The 16,426-nt window shown below is 35.8% G+C and overlaps 1 protein-coding gene across 2 annotated transcripts in view; it reads left to right on the top strand.

The window, feature by feature from the left end:
* The window catches only part of GTF2A1L (general transcription factor IIA subunit 1 like), a 58,788-nt gene that overhangs the window by 15,001 nt on the left and 27,361 nt on the right, over nucleotides 1-16,426 (top strand). Inside the window, exons 2-7 of one of the 2 annotated variants that reach the window (XM_047782118.1) lie at nucleotides 1,222-1,367; nucleotides 3,858-3,959; nucleotides 4,152-4,275; nucleotides 11,388-11,443; nucleotides 13,278-13,362; nucleotides 14,398-14,987. In XM_047782118.1, coding sequence (XP_047638074.1) covers nucleotides 1,347-1,367; nucleotides 3,858-3,959; nucleotides 4,152-4,275; nucleotides 11,388-11,443; nucleotides 13,278-13,362; nucleotides 14,398-14,987 — 978 coding nt within the window. In that variant the 5' untranslated portion in view covers nucleotides 1,222-1,346. Of the gene's footprint in view, nucleotides 1-131; nucleotides 1,368-3,857; nucleotides 3,960-4,151; nucleotides 4,276-11,387; nucleotides 11,444-13,277; nucleotides 13,363-14,397; nucleotides 14,988-16,426 lie in introns of those variants that run through there. The other variant, XM_047782119.1, reaches the window with a different exon arrangement.

Raw genomic sequence — 16,426 nt, 5'->3', positions numbered from 1 at the left:
GTCACTTTGAATACTTCTGGTAGTAAATTGCTACCAGGTAGAGATACAATCATTAAAAATTATGAAATTCTTGTGTTTTTTTTTGTAAAGGAAATTTCAGATAGTTTTCAATTTAGGAAAGTCTTCTAAAGGGCTTCACATAAATTAGCTTTCTGAAACTCACAAATCATAAGACACCCAACCCAGACAAAGCAAATACAGAGCGATTGGGCATAAATAGCTCTACTGAACTTATATGCACAAATAAATAAATAGCCAATTTTAAACCTGAAAGGATTTGTAATCATTAAATAACTTAGCTATCTGGTTAGATCAGAACTTATCTGCAGGCTAGAAAGTCTGTTTTAAAAGGCAGAGTAATGGCAATAAATCACCTTTCCCTTACCTAACTCTCTAGGTTATCTGTTCTTACACTTATCCTCAGCCCTAGGCAGGGTATGCCCCTAGATGCTCTACCCTTCAGGGGAAGGAGGGGATTATCATAGGTCAGAAGACTGTGATTTCTGCCTAATGAGGAAAAGGACCCTGAGTGGTACTGGGGTGCTGACTTTATTTTAGCAGTGGTTTTCCACTTTGGCTGGATGATAGAATCAGTGTCTCTGGGGTGAGACTCAGGTGACAAACCTTTGCTAAGCTCTCCAGGTGATTTCAGTGGGCAGCCAAAGCTGAAAATCTTCTGTCTTCAGGCAGTAAGTCTTTTTTTAAGTGCCCATCAGAATCACCTGGAGAGCATGTTAAAGTTATAAAAAGACAGGTCCCACCCTCAGAGTTTCTGATTCCATAGGTCTGGGGTGGGGCCCTATAATTTGCATCTTTAACAGGTTCCATGTGAAGCTGATGTTGCTGTCCCACACTTTGAGAACCAATCTTAAGAAGCGTTTGACTCTTGTTATATACTGGGGTTCTGCTGCGAATAGGGCGGTAAGGGGAGGGATGAAAATAGGTAGAAGCAGAGGACGGATACCACTAGGTCCCCTCTGCTCAAAGGTAAAGTTTACTGGGATCTACCACTGCATTGCTCATCGCCTATTCTCTGAGCCTTTATTTCACAGATTGAGAAAATAAAGGCTCGTCCAAGAGTCATATGGCCCAAAGCTTAACCGCCTCGTTTTAGCTGGCCTCTTCGCTGGTGCAGGGCAACCTCTTCCCGGCCTCTGCACCACTTCTTGAGTTACCTCTGATCAACTCGTTAACCCTTCTCTCCTCCCTCCCCGCCCCCAGCGTCGTGACGTGGTTGCGAGGACAACGTGCGCCCACGTTCAAAGCGCGCAGGGAGCCGTCCTCAGCCGTGTACCGCGTGCTGGGCGCTGCACAGGCGTGAGGGGCAAGGCGCAGGAGTCACCGGCATGGACTGTGTCAACCCGGTGGTAAGAATCACCGGCCTGGCCTGTCGGCCTGCGCTTTGTGAAACCATCCTGGGCTTAGGGCAGCTGAGCTCAGCACACCCCTATTTTCCTTTCCGGCCCGTCACAGACTTTGAGGAGCCCTCTCCCTTAGGGGCTCCGGCTGTTCTTCACCTCCATGTTGGAGGAAGCCCATGAGGGCCAGTAGGTCAGCTGGAAGTTGGACCTGGCCCCCGCTGGAAGAAGGAATGTCCCTCCGTTTTTTCTTTCTCACTCCTCATCCAAACTGAGGTTGTCTGGAGTGAGGAATTTAGAGGGTGGTTAGAGGTGCAACTCGCCTTAACCCTCCCAGTTTCCCTCTGTGTTTAGAAAATTACTAAGTTCAGTCGTGCTCTCATGGTAGCTCTTAATTTTAGTATGGCTACCGTTGATTCTAAGCTATATGACTTACCTGAAATAATAGGTAATGTGATACTTCATGTTACTCCCCCACATATTTTTAGAGTTCTCCACCCCTCCATTTCCCCATCCTTGAGCATCTCGGTGTTTCGGTGTACAACTAGAATTGATCAGCACAAACATTGCTCTCCTACCGTTAAAGCGTACCGAAACCTCACAAGAAAACTGACAGGCTGAATGACGCTTGTGAGACCCTCTATCAATCTTTAAAAGCGGAAGTAAAGGAAAACTTAGAAGTCACACTTTTTTTTCAGTTCAACAGACTTCACATTTGGTGAAAGGCAATGTGCTTGACCAGATCTGGTATTTGTGGGTTCCACTGATTCATAGGCAGCATAAAAGGGTCCGTTTCTAGAGACAAGTTATTATTTTAATGTGTATCCATTTTCTGATGTGAATGAGGTTTTTTTCATTTTTTAAAAGTTTTATTGCAGTGTAGTGGATTTACAAGGTTGTGATAATTTTTGCGGTAAAACAGTAATTCAGTTATACACAGTCCATTCTCTTTGATTATTTTCCCACGTAGATTATATGAATGTGGTTTAAGATACGTAAAATGCGCATGCTTACTATAAGCTTACTATGTATACCATTTTCATTGATGGTGAACTCTAAGGAGTGTGTGTATTTTAGGTAGAGAAGAGGGTAAGGTGGGTTTTCTGGACTATACATAGTTCTAATGAAGATAATGGGATAAGAGTATAAAGTCTAACCATAGTCCTAGATGAGAAGGTATGTTCAATTCCTACTTTGCTTTTGAAAAATTTTGTTCTAATGGGTTATTTTTGATGGCTGGTGTTACACTCTAAGGGTAGATCTTAAAAGATGTTTATAGCCCTAGGAATTTTTGCCTCTACTTTAAATGTGATCACACTAGCTGGGACTAACACTGAAACATCGGTTTAGCATGCCTTTATCAGGGTAAGCTGTTTTAGAAGCAGCAGCCAGTCTAGGGCACCTAATCTTTTTGGTTATGCTTGTGAATAACATATATAAATATTATTGATTTGTTTATTCATAGGCTCACCCTGGGTCTTTAGAAGGATAAGTTTAAAATGTAGCTAGCTACGCTTGGCATGAACAGGAATATTTAGAGAGTTTACTGGGTAGTATGAAAAAGCAGTCCTAGAATGACAGAATCTTCATTTTGGCCTGATAAAGCCATTTGAAATAAGGGCAATTCAACTAAATTCCTATTTTGGTGTTTCTTATCAGTGGAATATCTGCTAAGTCAGTATTGTTAGTACAAATAGCATCTCCATTGTGGATTATACTGTGAGTGGAGCACAATTTATGAGTAGATTTGAAGGACTGCATTTATTTCACAGGGCTAGTTTTCTATTGATATTGACCAATGTTTAATCTGGTAGAAATTTGCTTTATATTACTGTTATGGCATCACTTCATTAGCAAGGATTGTAGGATGTTACTTCATCTCTGCAATATGCATATTATGGCTCATTTATGTCCTCCTTAGCCTCTGCTAGGAAATCTTTTTTGGTGCAGTTGAACTTTTACTTCACCATGGTTCAGAATATCTTCGGCTTGTATGTATTTTGGAAGTGGGATAGACTTTGGTGACTCTGTTGTAGGTGTTTGCCCCAAACTTAGGCTTAGCATTTATTTGCATTTGTGGAAATACATAGTGAATTCTAAAAAAGCTCTCTTGGTCCTTTTGAGAAAGATGTAAATTAAAAACAGAGGGTTCATTTCCACCTGCTGTAAATTCATTACCTTTTTAAAAAGGAATGGGGAGGTTAAATACTGACACAAAGGCCAAAGAACATAGCAGTAACCATACATCTTGATGTGAATATTATATCATATTTGACTGTAGTACTGTGATTCAGCCTTATAGGTAGGCTAGGACTATAGATCTGAAGTTAATACAATTTATGGAAAGCTAAGACTATCCTGGAAGTAGCATGCACTTAGTAAAAATTCTTATGGTGGTTTTTCTTTAAATATAAGACTAGGAAGTGTACACTGCATTTTTTTTTAAGGCTCATACATTCAAACTTTAAAATTAAAACTTTAACAATTGCTTTTATGTAGCCTAAACTCTACAGATCTGTAATTGAAGATGTGATCGAAGGAGTGCGGGATCTATTTGCTGAAGAAGGTGTAGAGGAACAAGTCTTAAAAGACTTGAAGCAGGTTTGTAGACAATACAACTTTTCCCCTGTCTTCCACCCCCCAGCTTAAAAATGGATAAATTATAGTCCTCACCTCTTAATTATAGTTTAATACGCATTTATTGTGCTGTCAGTTGACAATTTGAAAGTAAAGAAAAAATAGAAACAACTACCGTAATTTTTTTTGAAGTGAATTTTTTTTTTCCCTCTGTAGCTCTGGGAAACAAAAGTTTTGCAGTCTAAAGCAACAGAAGACTTCTTCAGAAATAACGTCCATCCACCTCTGTTCACCCTTCAGTTGCCACACAGCTTGCACCAAACATTGCAATCATCAACAGGTTGGATACAGTTAGTAAATTAGCACTGTTGGCACTTCGGACAACAAATTCTTATTTGGAGGTGGTTTTGAACTAGGGTAATGCTCTTAAAGTGAGAAGGCCTGGACTTGAGAATCATTGCTATGAAATGAATATAGGATAGATCATCACTGCTGTGTAATTACTGACAAGAAAATAAGGTTATTTAAACTATTTTTTTTTTCAATGTTGAAGTCCACAAAGGTGACAAAGCCTTACTTCAGGGGAATAAGTTATGTAGTTTGTGGGCTATTGAGTGTAGCCTTTGATTTTTTTTTTTCCCCCAGACAATTTGATTGACAAGTCAAGGAGTAATCCAGCCAGTTGGTGAAGAAGCGGAGGGAAAGATGCATGCTTGTGTGCTTGTGCATTCTTTCTCTTACTATCTGAGTATGAAATAAATCTATGATTGAATTGGAAGCAAAATGGAGCATTAACAAGAACATAGAGGTTATTCAGGTTCCTTCACAGTTTTGGATATAAAATGGTGGCTAGAAATGGCCTGTATGTGTATTGTTTTTAATCTTGGACTTACTGAATCTAGACCTCTGCTTTTGAGGAAAACATTTGTCCATATTATGTCTATCAATTTAAACTGGAAAAGACTAGCTGCTAAAAGATAAGACAATACTATTGTGTCTGTCTAGCCTTTATTCCTTTTTTTTCACCTCTGATTCTTGACAATCCTATTGCTGTCCTTGTGTGTGTGTTGTGTGTATGTGTATCTATCTAGATGTGGATACACAAAGACACAGGCAGGCACATAGAGATGCGCTGACAGACACGGAGGCACACACCAGCAGACACACCCAGACACAGACAGGCAGACACACAAATAGGTTTTATTGGACTTCGCTGAAATTCAATAGATTAATGTCTGCAAGAAGTGAGGGTAGATTTTTAGATTGGATGATCAGTAAAAACTACACTGTTCATGGTATATTTGGGAAAGTTCACATGAAAAATCAAGGTGAAGGAAAAAGAGAAAGGGAGGCTAGTGCCTTCTCTATTACAAAACGAGAGAATTTAAGTGTGGCAACAATTATAACTTATAAAAAGGAAATAAATTAACAATGAGTATTGAGTTACCAAATACAATTTTATAATGTTGTGCTTAAAATGTATAACATTGCTCTTTAAAAATTAGCCATGACAGTTTTAATTACTAAATTGACACATTGAAACATTTTCCATCAATTGTTGGATTTTTGGCTGTGCTTTCATTTTTAACTTTACTGTTTTATTAGGGCGTCCCTTTTATTTCTCTATTTAAATAATACTCTTCTGAATTTTTTTCTTCAGTAAGGAACTTTAAAGTTTTTTTTCCCCCCTTAGGAGTGGCTTGGAATGCAGAGGAGTAAAATAGTTGATTGTCTTTTATCAAAAGCATAGTTCTGAAGAAAGACTGTCTAGACACTTCTCAGGTTATCATTTAAATTGCAATGCTTGGTTTTGCCGCAAGATGGTAATATTACCAGTGATTTAAATCACAAAATAGTCTTGCAACTAATATATCTAGCTGGCTTTCACTTCACACTTCATTCTAATTCTGTCTTAGGAGTTAGAATAATAGAAATAATTACATTTAAACAAGACAGTTTTTCTCCTTATTCTCTTCTACATCATTCATAATGAAGTGAAGAGGAAGCACAGGTATCCTCTAGAACTGCATTATAGGCCTTGTTTCTAAGCCTCTTCATTTTTAGGTACTCTACAATGAGATTCGTGAAGTAAATAGCTTTATAAAATTGAAGTACGTTTTAATTATATCTTCTCATTGTATGCTTTTAAAAGCCTGATTAAGATAATCTAAGTGAACTTCTATAACCTTTTTATCCCTTGATAACAAGTTCAAATTAAATCTACAGTGGAATAAGACATTTGGCTTGGTCTGTTCCACCTTTAAAACTTGTTTGCCTTATTGTATTTTCTTTATGTTATCCATTTGCTTAATAATTTGCTCTATCTTCAGTTGCCAGCTGTTTTTTGGTCTCAGGATCCCTTTACCCTTACACATTGAGAGCCTCAAAGAGCTTTCTTTTATGTGGGTTCTAAGTATCTACCATATTAGAATTTAAGCTGAGAAACTTAAAAAATATTGATTTATTAACTTAAAATTGATTATATATTAAAATAATTGTCAAAAATAGCTATTCCTTCCAGATTAAAAAATACTTAGTCTTAATACTAAGTATTATTGTACTTTTAGTACAATAATACTTAATACTTTAAGTATTAATACTAAGTATTGTTAAGTATTAATACTTAATACTAAGTATTATTGTACTTTTCTATAAATCTTACTAATGTCTGGCTAACAAGACAGCTAGATTCTCATATTTGTTTCTAAATTTAATCTGTTGTTAAACATAGTTTTGGATTAAGTATAATAAGAAAATTTAGCCTTCCACAGAGAGCTAATTGGAAAAGGAGGAGTATTTTAATAGCTTTTTCATCAGGTAATTTGGTAGTTTCTGAGAGGTTAGCTGCAAAGCAGAACCTGAAACCGTATTAGTAGACTTGTGATGTTAACTTTCACTGGTATTACCTTGCATTTTGAATGACTCTCTAATCCATGTGTAGTTATGTAGCATATGTTGTGACTTGGAAAATATCTGTTCACTGGGTTATGCAATTGACACATTTTTCATCATACAAGATAAAAAATCCTACCACTACTCCACATATCTCATCAGAAAAGTGTTTAAGGGAGGTCCTGTTGTGGTTCAGCAGTAACGAACCTGACTAGTAACCATGAGAATGTGGGTTTGATCCCTGGCCTTACTCAGTGGGTTGAGGAACTGGTGTTGCTGTGTTTGTGGTGTAGGCTGGCAGCTGCAGCTCTGATTCGACCCTAAAAAGACCAAAAAAAAAAAAAAGAAAAAAATGTTTAAATATTGGGAAGTGATGAAGCACTGTAGTGGATATAAAGTTTTCAAAATTCTAATTTCTCCTTGAAAGCTTGTATTTTATCATTGCCAAATGAATCTTGTCAGTTTGTTTTCCTTGAAGTGATGGACAAACTTAGTTCATTTTCCAAAATATGTTTGCCAAATACCCAAGTCTGAAGAACCATAGTTTCTGTCAGTTTTTCTTTCAAATAAAAATAGTGTTTCTTGAAATTCCTGTCATGGCTTAGTGGTAATGAACCCGATTAGTATCCATGAGGACATGGGTTTGATCCTTGGCCTTGCACAGTGGGTTAAGGATCCAGTGTTGCTGTGATCTGTGGTGTAGGTTGCAGACACAGCCCGGATCTGACTTTGCGGTGGCTGTGGTGTAGGTTGGCGGCTACAGCTTCCATTTGACCCCTAGCCTGGGAACCTCCATATGCAGCAGGTGCGCTTTCCCCAAAAAAAGACAAAAAAAAAAGTGTTTCCTGAAGAAAGGAATTAGGTAGTCAGCTCCCAACTTAAACAATAGCACCATTGGATTTCCTTATGCTTCCTTGTACTTCTGTATGCTACAGGAATTCTTTATGTGTTCTTGGGAATGCCCATAATGGCGCAGCAGAAAAGAATCTGACTAGGAACCATGAGGTTTTGGGTTTGATCCGTGGCCTCACTTAGTGGGCTAAGGATCCGGCATTGCCATGAGCTGTAGTATAGGTTCCAGATGTGGACGGGATCTGGTATTGCTGTGGCTCTGGTGTAGGCCAGCAGCTATAGCTCCGATTAGACCCCTAGCCTGGGAACCTCCAAATACCATGGGTGTGGCCCTAAAAAAAGACAGAAAAAAAGAAGAAATTCTTTATGTGTTCTTTCCATTTTCTCACACAGAATGTTAAAAGGAAGTATATCTGAGGGTTGAAATTTAGTAAAAATAGTTCCTTATGGTTATATTAAGGGACTTAAGTGAAACAATTTTGTTACTGCTCTTTTTTTTTTTTTTTAAGTGAGTAAATAGCAATGGAGGATAAATATAATGGGCATTAGTAAGGCTTGGTGCAACTGCTTTAATTCATGTGATGGTGTCTTCAGTTTTAACCATCGTGGTTTGTACATTCAGTGCAAATGCCAACAAAAAATTAAAAAAAATATTAGTGAGAAGTGAAAAAGGCATATATTATCTTGATATTATAAAAATAGTTTTGACCCTGAAATTGTCTTAGGGAACCCAGGGGTTTGCTCACCTTGAGAACCACTGTTCTATGTTTCTATTCTGTTATATATAATTTAAATTCCACTTTTTACAAAGGCTCTTTTTTTTTTTTTTTTTTTTTTAAAGGCTGCACCTGCAGCTTATGAAAGTTCCTGTGCCAGGGATTGAATCCATCACAGCTGTGGCAATGCCAGATCTTTCAACCTACTGTTCTGGGCCAGGAATTGAACCCCCACCTCTGCAGCAGCCTGAGCCACTGCAATCAGATTCTTAATCCACTGAACCACAGCAGGAGCTCCTAGAAGGCCTTAAGTTTTTTGGATCATTTTTAGGGTTGCAATAAATTTGAGAGATGGTACAGAGATTTCTCATGTGCTCCTTATCCCTACTCATGCGTAGTCCCTCCAGTGATCAACATCCCTCACCAGAATGGTGCATTTGTTACAAATGGTGAACACCCAGAGTCCATAGTTTACATTATCATTCTCGGTGCTATATAGTCATACCAATCCCTGGAAACCACTGATCTTTTTTACTGTCTCAATGGTTTTTCCTTTTCCAGACTGTCTTATAGTTGGAAACCTATAGTATAATAGCCTTTTCACATTGATTGCTTTCACTTAGTAATACGGTTTTAGGCTCTTCTATGTTTTTGAGCTTAGATCTGTTGAAAATTTCAGCAATGCTGTTGTTTCTTGAGGTTATTTGAATTAGAATATTCAGTTTGATCATCAGGAGACGCCCATATGCCAAAAAGTAGTCACAAAGAAGAAATTTACCAGTTTTTGTACTTTTTGAATAATGTGACTTGGATATTAAGATTTGGAATGATTCAGAGTAGAACCATAGATTGTTAAATTATTAACTGCCTTAATGCATCAAAGACTTTTTGGGCTGTAGGGAAAAATACACTTATAAATGTGAATGTTATTATGTCATATTATTTTTTTATAGAATTCCTTAAATTATGTTTGTGGAGTTGAATTCTTTCTATATTCTAAAGCTTACTGTATGTGAAATTTACTATTTCTTGAATATATACATGAAAACCAAAATTTTGACACTTCTAATTTAAATAAAACCATGCATTGTGTTAAAACTTAATCAGTTATTGAAACCATCTTGAGTTTTTTAAAAAGTATGTTTCAGGCACATATAATGGTGTATATAATTTGTGAACATATATGAATGGTATATATAACTTGTTAATTTACTATCAAAATTAAGTGGGAGCTGCATGAAACTTTACTATAAAATTCTGTTTGTTCAGCTTTTATTTTGATGGCTATAAAGAAACTCTTAACTTTCCCTTAGCTCTGTTTGATTTATTTGAGTATAGAGAATTATCCTTTGGAATTTATTGCAAGATATTTAAAAGGGGAGAATTGTTGCTATCTTTCCTCAAGAAATTTATTTAATTGCTTCAGACAGTATGTTAACAGATTTTTGTTTCCTCTCAGGCTCTGGCTGAAGCTGTACCAGCCTAAGCTTTGCTCACTTCAGCTAATTAAGACTAATACCATTGTGTTCCTGCCACTCCAATTCTTTCTAATTTAGCCTTCCCAAAAGGATGCCTGTTAATAAGCAAAGCCATAGATGACAGAGGATAAAAATAATTTTGTACTTCATTAGCCATCAATCTCTGTAGCCTCACTTCTCTTGTCTTAATGTGGGAAGAGTGATTAGTTAAAAAAAATTTGCTCTTCTGAGCTGGCTGTTGTATATGATGGAGCCATTTTAGTGTCAGAAATGAATCTTTGGGGGCAGTTTTCCTTAATATAGTACGTGAAAAAAGAAAATATTACATTTAATACCTATGTACTGCATAAACAGACTAAATATTTTTATTAACAAAAAGGCAAAATGGTCTTCTTTTTTTATCTTTTTTTCTTTGTCTTTTTAGGGCTGCACCTACGGTATATGGAGGTTCCCAGGCTAGGGGTTTAATCTGAGCTGTTGCTGCCAACCTACACCACAGCCACAGTGACATCGGATCCGAGCCACACCTTGGACCTACACCACAGCTCATGGCAACGCCGGAATCTTAACCCACTGAGAGAGGCCAGGAATTGAACTCGAAACCTCATGGTTCCTAGTCAGATTTGTTTCCGCTGCGTGGCAACGGGAACTCCAAAATGGTCTTCTAACAGTCAGGTTCAAGTAGGTAAAATGAACCTTGAGGTAGGGTTTACGGTTCCATTGGTTAGCTGAGATCCTTCTAGTTACTGTAGTTCTTTGATTAACTTTTAACTGATTACATTTACAACCATTTGGCCAACTTTCTAGATATACAGTAAATGAAAGGATAGTTAGTATAGAAAATTGGTGATAATAAAGAAAAGATGTATGAGATTGTGGGTTTAATGCAGGTTGAGTTTTTGTTCTCTTAAGAATTCTCTTATTTTTTTCTTAGCAGTTTACCTATTTCATGCAAAGACTTTGGGAGATGTGTTCTTATTCATTTATCCCTAAAACTGTGTAGCTGTGCTTGCTTGCTTGGTATAAGTGCAGTTGATAACTTTTCATGAAATGAATGGATTGAAATTTATTTTGAACCTATAAAATTTAGAATGGTTTATATTGGGTTACATTTTTTCCCCTTTTTGCTCAAAGTATAGTCACTTGGAAATATGCCACTTTAACAAGTATTACCTTTTCTCCCTTGTGAAAAGTTGTAATAGAGATTTACTGCCTCATTGATGTATTAAAGACACCCTAAGTATTTTATTAGGGATTTCTGTTGTTATACAGTATACTTGATTACAACAAAACTTTCTTTTGATACTCAAAGTGGGTTAGTTGTACAGTCTTTATCTAAATTTTTTGGGAAAAGATGTAATTAAATGCTTTATTTCGTTCAGAATCAGAAAGTTTTGAATTCATCATAGTTGAACGTGTGATAGAAAACATTAAAAAAATAAGCTATACTTAGCTATTTTATTAAATTGGTAAATTCTAATTAATGTATAATGTTTATTTTGTTTTCTATGCAGCATCGTTAGTTATTCCTGCTGGTAGAACTCTTCCCAGTTTTACCACAGCAGAACTGGTATGTAGCTTATGTAAGATATATTTTAAAAGAGATGCCCCAGTTTTAGCACATGGTGGCAGAAGGCTTGGCATAGATATAATTTGTAATCCTTGAGATGAATGGGAAATATGTGGTAAGGGATGGGGAGACAGAAATAGCTTCTGTAACATAGGTGTTGCAAAAACTCAAGAGCTCCGGAATTGATATTTTCTTATCAACCTTTCCTGTCCTCCAGAGGAGTTGTTAGCATCTGCCAGGATTGTACCTATAAGGTTAGGGAATTTATGAAGTTAGATTGTGTGGGGTTTTAATATGCTGTGTAATGTTATATACTTGGTGGATCCTAAACAGATGATTTCGGTATGGTATTTTTTTCTGATTTTTTTTTTCCCTCCAGAGTTGAGGGACATTATAGTTCTTCCTTTTATTTATATTTTTTTACTCGTGTATAGTAGAGATTAGATTTTTTTCCACTAGAATTTTTGGGGCAGAAAATAAAATTAAAACTTATACATAGAAAACTGGGTTGTTTTCAGGTAGGGGAAAATAATACTTTTCTCTTTTACCTTTCTTCGAAGGTAAAAATGATATATAATCCACTAACAGTTTTTCATTTTCTTTCAGCCTATGAGCTACCTTTCTAAGGTAGAGGATTTTAGTGGGCCATTTGTTTCCACTTGTTCATTAAAAACGAACAAAAATCATACCCTTTACTAGGATTTTTAGGAAGAATGGTGCTGCCTTTGATAGGAAACCAGTGAAGAACTATTTCTGCTTTTGAAATTCTTGGAAATACCCTTTCTCCTCATTAAATAAATAATGCACTTCTGAAAAGTGAAAACAAATAAATTTACACAGTAAATCCCTGCAGGATTATATACCAAAGATAACTGTTTTAACCATATGATGTATATCCACTTAGACTTCTTTCATGACAGTTACATTAATTTTCAAGGTAAAAGCAGGCCCATTTTCTGTATTGTTTCTGTAATTTCTTTTTTTTTTTTTAAACTTGTAATACAGATGGACCCTTTTCAGTGTCAGTTAAATGTTGATTAGCCTTACTGGATGTATCACAGTTTAATTAATCTTTTGTTGATGGACATTTAAATTATTTCTAGTATTTTTCTAATATAGCATTCCATTGATTATACTTGTAGATATGTCTTTGTATTTGTGTGATAATTAGGTAATCAGGATAAATTCTTGGAAGTAGGATTTCTGGGTCAGAGATCATGCATGTTTTCAATTTTGGTATGCACTGAAAAATTGCCCTCCAGAAGGATTGTGCCATATATATTCACATAAGCAGTGGTCTGAAATAATTGATTTTTATCACATCCTTACAACACTGGGTATTATTAATTAGCCTTTAAATTTTTTGTAGGTCTAATAGGCAAAAACGTTTTTCTGTCAGCTTTTAATTATTCCAAAATAAAAATTATACACTACTGTGTTATCTACTTTAAAATACCATTAGTGATCGACTTGTGGACTAGAAGCCTCCTGTAAAACCACTGTGGTTCTTATATCTGACATCTTGAGGATCAGTGGTCCAGGCAGAACTATGTAGGGGCAAGTTTTATGAATCGATGTTCATGTTGTTTGTGGAGACTTACTGTCTTCATTGCTAATAGCCATAGAACAGAATTCCTTTTGTTTTTAATGAGATGATCTAAATCAAATATTAAAAAGCTGTTTAATTCAGAGAACTCAGCCCTCATGTTAAATGTTAACTATTGTCCTGTGGTTCTGAATAAGATTTTTTTTTTTTTATCCTCTATGAGGTAAGGAAAAAAAGGTTCAAATAAAGCCCCTTTCTAACTTTTTCATCTAAAATTCTCATATCTAGGGCACCTCAAACTCTGTTGCAAACTTTACTTTTCCTGGTTACCCTATTCATGTACCAGCAGGTGTGACACTACAGACTGCATCTGGTAAGGATAGAATCTAAAAATATTTTGTTTTTATCATTGGTACTGACTTCTGGGTGGGAACTGTGTACTAGAAGTTATTGAAGTTAAAAGAGCTTTTTACTATTTAAAAATAATAATAAATGGTGGCTATTATTGTTATGGAAGCAGTCTACTGCCAAAGATACAAGCCTGTCCTGTATTTCATTTCCATTTCTTTCCCAACATTGTCTAAGATGCTTTATGTAGGTTTTCTGTAATTCAAGTCAGTTACCTGAATTTTCACAAATAAAATAATGTGTCCCTGTTAATGCTTATCAAGAAAAACTAAAGGTTAGTTTTATCAACCTTTGTCTCCTTTCTTACTGGAGACTGTCTTATGCAGTCTCCAACAGTCTTACATGTTTTCCAAATATATTTGAAAAATTTGGAGATAAACGAACCTCTGCTTTTCAGAGAACTGGTTCTTGATTTGAAGGAGAATCAAATACCTAATCTTTGAGTTGTTGCAGAGTTGGAGCAAAGCACCTGACTCAATGCTCAAAAAATAAACTTCTTCTTTCCTCTTTTTAGTATTATTTTAAAGGAAAGAGGAGGAAGAAATTTGATAACTTTTGAAATTATAAAACCCTCTTTGGATAGCCTTGTCTTACAGATTTTTATATGATATCTTATATCTTAAGTATATGAAATACATTCTCCATGATTTAGTTTCTTAAATATCCCAGTTTGGGTTATTAACACTGTAATTTATTAAACATTGGGAGAGGTTCATGGAGTAAATATTGGTGGCCTATATGTGTCTCAAAATGTTCTATATAAGCAATAGTGGGAAAAGGCTAGAGTTAAAGCAAGACATACTTAATTTTTAAAAACAAGAGTAATACATATTTATTATAGAAAATACAGAAAATCTGAAAAGTAAAAGAAAAACTCCTAGAGCTAACCAGTATTAGCAGATTGATGTATTTCCTACCACCCTCTTGTGCATGAGATTTTTTTCTTTTTTAAGGAAATTAGGATTCTCTTCTACTTACTGTTTTATTTTCCCCTGTTAAGGTCACCTTTATAAAGTCAATGTACCAGTTATGGTGGCACAGACTTCTGGAAGAGCAGGTATTCTTCAGCATCCAATTCAACCAATATTTCAGCAGCTTGGGCAGCCTTCAGTAATACAGACCAGTATTCCACAATTGAACCCATGTCCTCTTCAAGCAACCACTGAAAAATCACAGAGAATGCAAGACGTACTCCAACAACCTATAGTTCTTCATTCTGGGACAGTGGAGAGGAAACATTTAGAAAATGCTACCAGTGATACACTTGCACATCCTGGAAATGAGCATAAAATCATGTCTGAAGCTTTACTGAGTCAGCTGGAAAGCCCTCAGTATATTAGCCTTCCAGGTGTTGTATTTCCTCCACAGGTCTCTCAGCCAGATGCTAATGTGGAGCCAGTACTCAGTGTTTCAGCCTGCATGACTCAGAATCTGCATGGTGTGCCCCTCTCTACAGGCCCTCAGAGGGCTCAGCACCAGCACTTGCCTGACGTTCAGCCTTGTGTTCTTAAAAATAGGGTGTGTGGATGTGATTCTGTAAAGCAGACAAGAACTACAGAGGAGCCCAGCAGCCTACCTGTCTCAGAGAAGGTAGTTCTCTGTTCAACCTAATGGTGTTAGGAGACAAACAGCCCATGATTAGATATCCCAAGTTGGTATTTTTTTTTAAGTTGTAAGATTACTCAGAAGTCTATGTTTTGTTCTTTTCCTTTAGATGATCGTTTATTATTTTTAATATACCTATCAGTTCCTCAAAGTATTCATTCATGCTCAGCATTTTGAAACTTTCAGTTTAATGAATTAGAGTATTTCTTTAAAGAAAATGCATTTGTTTTAAGGTAATCCATTTTATCTCTCCCTTGACACTGAGAGATTTGCTTTTTGTCTGCAGATAAAATTTAAAAGATCCAGAAGTCGATCCTAATAATTAAATGAGTATTTTGAGGTAATTCATTGCCATAATTAATATACACAAGAGATCCAGAGTGTTTGTCTCTTCCTTTACATAATTTTCTTAAACTCTCATATGAAAGGTTTCTCTACACAGGGAATTATCTTGCTAGTAAATACTTTGTTTCTTCTTGCTTGCTAAAATACTAGTTAACTTAATTTCTTTTGGAATTCAAACCACTAGCAAATAGTTTCTAATTAACTTGCCATGTTGAAAATAGGTTTCAGTTATTAATTTCCAAGAAATTCATGGTGATGGCAGAAAGATTCATGGAACATTTTGGATGGTAAATTTAAATCATGTGACATTTTTTTACAAATGTAAACCATGTCTTACAGCTAATTCCATTTATACAATAGAGTGACATATGGTTTTAAAACAGATCTAGCTAATGGCTTAGTGATCCTTTAGTGCTGCTATATAAGTCTGTAGCAATGTAGTAGTTAAGTGCCACTTTAACATTTTTCTAGATAGAAGGGAAGATACAGGGTACAGTGAAGGATATGAACAAGCAACATATCTATCAAAAACAATTTGACTGTTTTAGAATGTTTTAGATGTTTGATAAAGGTTGTTAAAAATCTTCTAGCAAATCTGTTTTTAGTTTAGTTTTGATATAGTGTATTAAGATTAAAATGTGTTTTTGAGTATTTTTTCATTGTAATTTTCATATAATATATACAACTTAAGAAATGTAGTATATCTTCATAATTAGTAAACATTTGCTTTTGAGGTAAAATAACTGCAAATTTATAATAAGTGTTTGCATCTCATAACTTTTAGAGCCATTTTGATCCTGAACTCTGTATGAACTTTGTAAGGATTTTTGGTGTAGTGATTCAAGGACTTACTCTACTATTACTTGTTAGATGTCACCTTGTACTTTGTTCTGATATGGGGAAGTAGATTTGTTAAGGGAGATTAATCAAGGGTTGTTTGGGGGTAGTGTGTAAGAGCTTAAGCTTTAAAGCCACAGTAGGTTCAAATTCCAGATTTACCACTTATAAGCAATCTATGTAATATTACTCTGAAATTCAGTTCTAGTCTGTAAACTGGTCATAAAACCAGCCTCATAATT

Source organism: Phacochoerus africanus, chromosome 5, assembly GCF_016906955.1.
Source record: "Phacochoerus africanus isolate WHEZ1 chromosome 5, ROS_Pafr_v1, whole genome shotgun sequence".
NCBI lineage: Eukaryota > Metazoa > Chordata > Mammalia > Artiodactyla > Suidae > Phacochoerus > Phacochoerus africanus.
This window is presented reverse-complemented; position numbering and strand designations above follow the sequence as displayed.